The 3,746-nt window shown below is 34.7% G+C and overlaps 1 protein-coding gene across 1 annotated transcript; it reads right to left on the bottom strand.

Moving 5' to 3' along the window:
• Window positions 1-841: 841 nt before the first annotated feature.
• LOC112055404 (zinc finger protein 358) lies at window positions 842-2,161 on the bottom strand. Its single transcript, XM_024095492.2, has one exon. The coding sequence runs from the start codon at window positions 2,089-2,091 to the stop codon at window positions 1,162-1,164; it is 930 nt and encodes a 309-aa protein (XP_023951260.2). The 5' UTR covers window positions 2,092-2,161; the 3' UTR covers window positions 842-1,161.
• Window positions 2,162-3,746: the final 1,585 nt, after the last annotated feature.

Raw genomic sequence — 3,746 nt, 5'->3', positions numbered from 1 at the left:
TAAGCACCAGATGACATTTTCATATGCAATCTCAATTTCGTATAATTATGCCAACTAGCATATGTCAAAGATAGTGAATAAGCCGGCGTAGGCCAATTCACTATCGTTCACGTATGTTAGTTGACGTATAAGTTTACCAACTTGACTATTGTTAGTAATTCTTAAGTCACGTGATTGCGTATTCACTATTTATCTATTGCTAAATGATGAGAATTGAGATAGAGTCTATGTAAAAAATGTCATCCGATGCCGACTGACAACCGTTCGTGGGTATCATAGATTAGGTAAATGACATTTTCCCGTTGACATTGTGATTTTTGTTAACTTGTTTTTGTTGTTTTAGGCTTTACGGAATACAAAAAATGCGGTTATTATTGGTTTGATGTTAATTCTATTCGGTAGCTAACTTTCGTCAATGTTAATGAATGTCGAACCATTGACATCCCCGCTCTCTGAGAATTTAACTTTTTTTTTCTCAATTTAAAAAAAACGATAGAGAAGCTCAGTATTTCATAGCCCCAGGAATCGAACCCAGGACCTCGTGATTTGAAACCACATAAGACAATTGGACCAACGCAGATACTTAGCATAATATGCAGTTTCAAATCAAAAGATCCTAGTGTTACTTCCCCATGCCACAGATAGCAAATTAAGCTTTGTTGTGGTTTAGATAGACAAGTATTTGTCGCTCCCGGTTATTGTAATTAATATTTTGACCTTTTTAGAGTAAAACCACCACCCTAATCCCAGAAGTCCGCATTGGAGCATGAAACTAAAATGGCTAATCCATTTGTCTTTAAGATTAACCTATGTTAGGAGAGTAAAAATGAAATGCTGAATTTTTATAAAAATATAATATTTATTTTCTCTGTATAAAAATATTTTCCACACACATCCATTTACAACTTTGTAAAATATACAAAAATATACATGTCTAATTCCGTCCGAATGAAACAGGTTTATACATTTTCTATTGGTATTGATAAATCTATGTATAATTCTTTTATGAAACAGCCTTTTGATTAGTTACAATATCGTTTTATTATATTTGCTAATACTAAACCATACTCCATACTCAGCTAGAAAAGAGCACGCAAATCGCACTTTAATTTTGTCATTCGAATTACACTATACCTACACTTTCAAACCTAACACAGGATTTCAATAGCCATATAAATAAGGAAATCCTCCAACATGAGGCATTGCAGACAGAGGCACAAAGACTGGCATCATTCTCTCAGCCTGGAGGTAATGGGTCCTTGTATGCTTTTTCAAATGATCCCGTCTTCCGAACTTCTTCCCACAAGTCGGACACGGATAAGGACGAACGCCAGAATGAATCCTCTTATGCCTCGTCAACTCCTCGTTCCTCGTGAAGGTTTTACCACAATTCTTCTCATCACACTTGAAAGGACGTTCGCCTGTGTGTATCCTTATATGACCTTTCAGTTGACCGTTGTTGGAAAACCCAACTTGGCAATGCGGACATTTATATTTCTTCGGCCTTTGTTTTCTGGCATTAAGGAGCTTCGCCTCGTTTTCTTGTTGTAGTATTCTCGCATATTCCAGCTCCATTGCGTAACCTTGGGCTAGTGACTCTAGTAATAAAGGATCCGTCGGTGGAACGCCTAATGTTTGCGCTATATCTGTTGATATATACTCCGGAAATCCAGGACCATATAAATTAACTGGCATAGCGTTTTGCGGGAATATATTTTCTGGATAAAAATTTTCGGGTGAAGCTTTGGGCGCACTGTCTTTTGGCTTCTCGTCTTTCACTTCTGATTGTAACAGCCTATCGCAGCATAAACTTAAACTTGTAACAGGTGAATCTGATATATCTATAGGCTTTTTGTCATCATCACAATCCATTGTAGTTGTAGATACGGTTGCGTCTTGGTAATTGGTGTCGGTTTTCTTGAATGTACCGCGAATTTTTCTTAATCGATTTTCACGCTTTTCCTCTTTTTTCTTCTTCAGTTGCGTTACTTTTACTTCAGTTTCACTAGCATTAACTCCTGTGGCGTCTTTACTTTCTTTCACATCCCACGGTCTAAAAAGGCGCGAATAATTCTGTTGTACAGATAACATTTTTGCAAAAATAACCAAGATGATCTCGCACACGACTAAAGTAGCAAACTGGGACCCTTTCTCATTTCAACAACTTTTATATACATTCCTTTAACAATAAATTTAATAAAAGCGCCCAGAAGTAGAGGGATACCCGAAGCCATTGAATGGACGAAAGAGACGAAATATTTTTCAATTGTTGCACACTTGAAATCGCTTTTGTTATCCTCACCTATGCAACCTTGCGCATCAAATGGATCTTCTGCTTTAGGTCTAGCGTTGTTAGGTTCAATTTCGTTTAACGTTGATGTTGTTGTAATGTCGTTTTCTTTGGATTAGTTGTCATAGTGTTTGAGATAGGGGTGTGTAATGTTATTTATGTTGATTTTTGTGCGTGCTAAGGAGGCGGGCTCGGGGGCCGAGCGCCACGCTTGAGCGGTACCCTTGCAGCTGCTTGCTTGTTGTTTTAATGGTCTCGCCGATTGTTGCGGTCCCGGACGATTTATATGATACATACACGCAACAATGCAAGTACATACGGTTGAAATGGCACGGTTTCATTTCCCAGGGCCAACTGTTCGTTTGAAATTTTATTATTATTATTATTTTTCTTGTAATTTATTTATTTTAATTTAGTCTCAATAGTTTATAGTAATGTTGCTGGATTAAACCCAATAGGACCTGACTTCAATTGGACTTTATCTAATTTTCTTTATGTTCAGTAATTAAATAAAAAAAAATATTATCGTATCGCCAAACCTACATTTAATACCTACTATACAAACTGTTGCTTATAAGGCTTTATATTTTATTATTTCAATGGTCATAAATTTATCGTTATCCTTCTACTAGATAGAAAAAAAATATCATATTTTGAGACGTGATTACATGAAAACTTTAATTTTTAAATAATAATTTAAAATAATCCGCCATAATGATCTATATTTCGACTGCTTTATGACGCCACTTTAACTTCTCCCTTACCAAACGGAGCGTTTGACAAAAATATTAGTAAATAATTAGTATGATTAGAAATTACTAATGATAATTAGTAATTAATTATTTAATTTCTTTTATTTAGTATATCAAGTAACATTGTGACGTCACAAAATGACTGGTAAGTTAGAGGCGTACTTTATCTTTGGCGTACAAGGACATATTATATTGTCCTTTTCTTTCTATAATAGGGATGATGACAGTTTTTTAAATTGTATATAAATTAAGAGTATACTAATAGTAAAGCAATTTTGTAAAAGGAACAGGGTATCTGCGATCATTACTTTCGGAGCTACAGGGATTTAAAGAGTCAGATTTGCGGCGCTGCCGCGGATCCCTGAAAAACGCCCTATACAAAATGGCTCGAAAAAATGACGTCATAGGCAATGTAATGATCGTTAGATTTGTATGCGCGTTCAAACAAAATTACTAATATCTTTGTTATTTGTGCGTTTATCTTTATAGTTCATATATTAAAAAATGTCACATTTAATGTAAGGAAGCTAAAACTGTATAAATTTTCATCTAATTACGATAAAAAAATTTTAATAGTTTTTGAAATTTTATAATCTCATTTATTTTGCAAATATCCAGACAATCTTTGCTTTTTATGTATAAATTAGTTAATATTGACCCTATTTACCCGAATGTATCATAAAAATCAATATAATCAAACCTAG

Source organism: Bicyclus anynana, chromosome 24 (genome assembly GCF_947172395.1).
Source record: "Bicyclus anynana chromosome 24, ilBicAnyn1.1, whole genome shotgun sequence".
NCBI lineage: Eukaryota > Metazoa > Arthropoda > Insecta > Lepidoptera > Nymphalidae > Bicyclus > Bicyclus anynana.
Note: the sequence above shows the minus strand (reverse complement) of the source record. Positions and strands in the feature narration are given on the sequence as shown.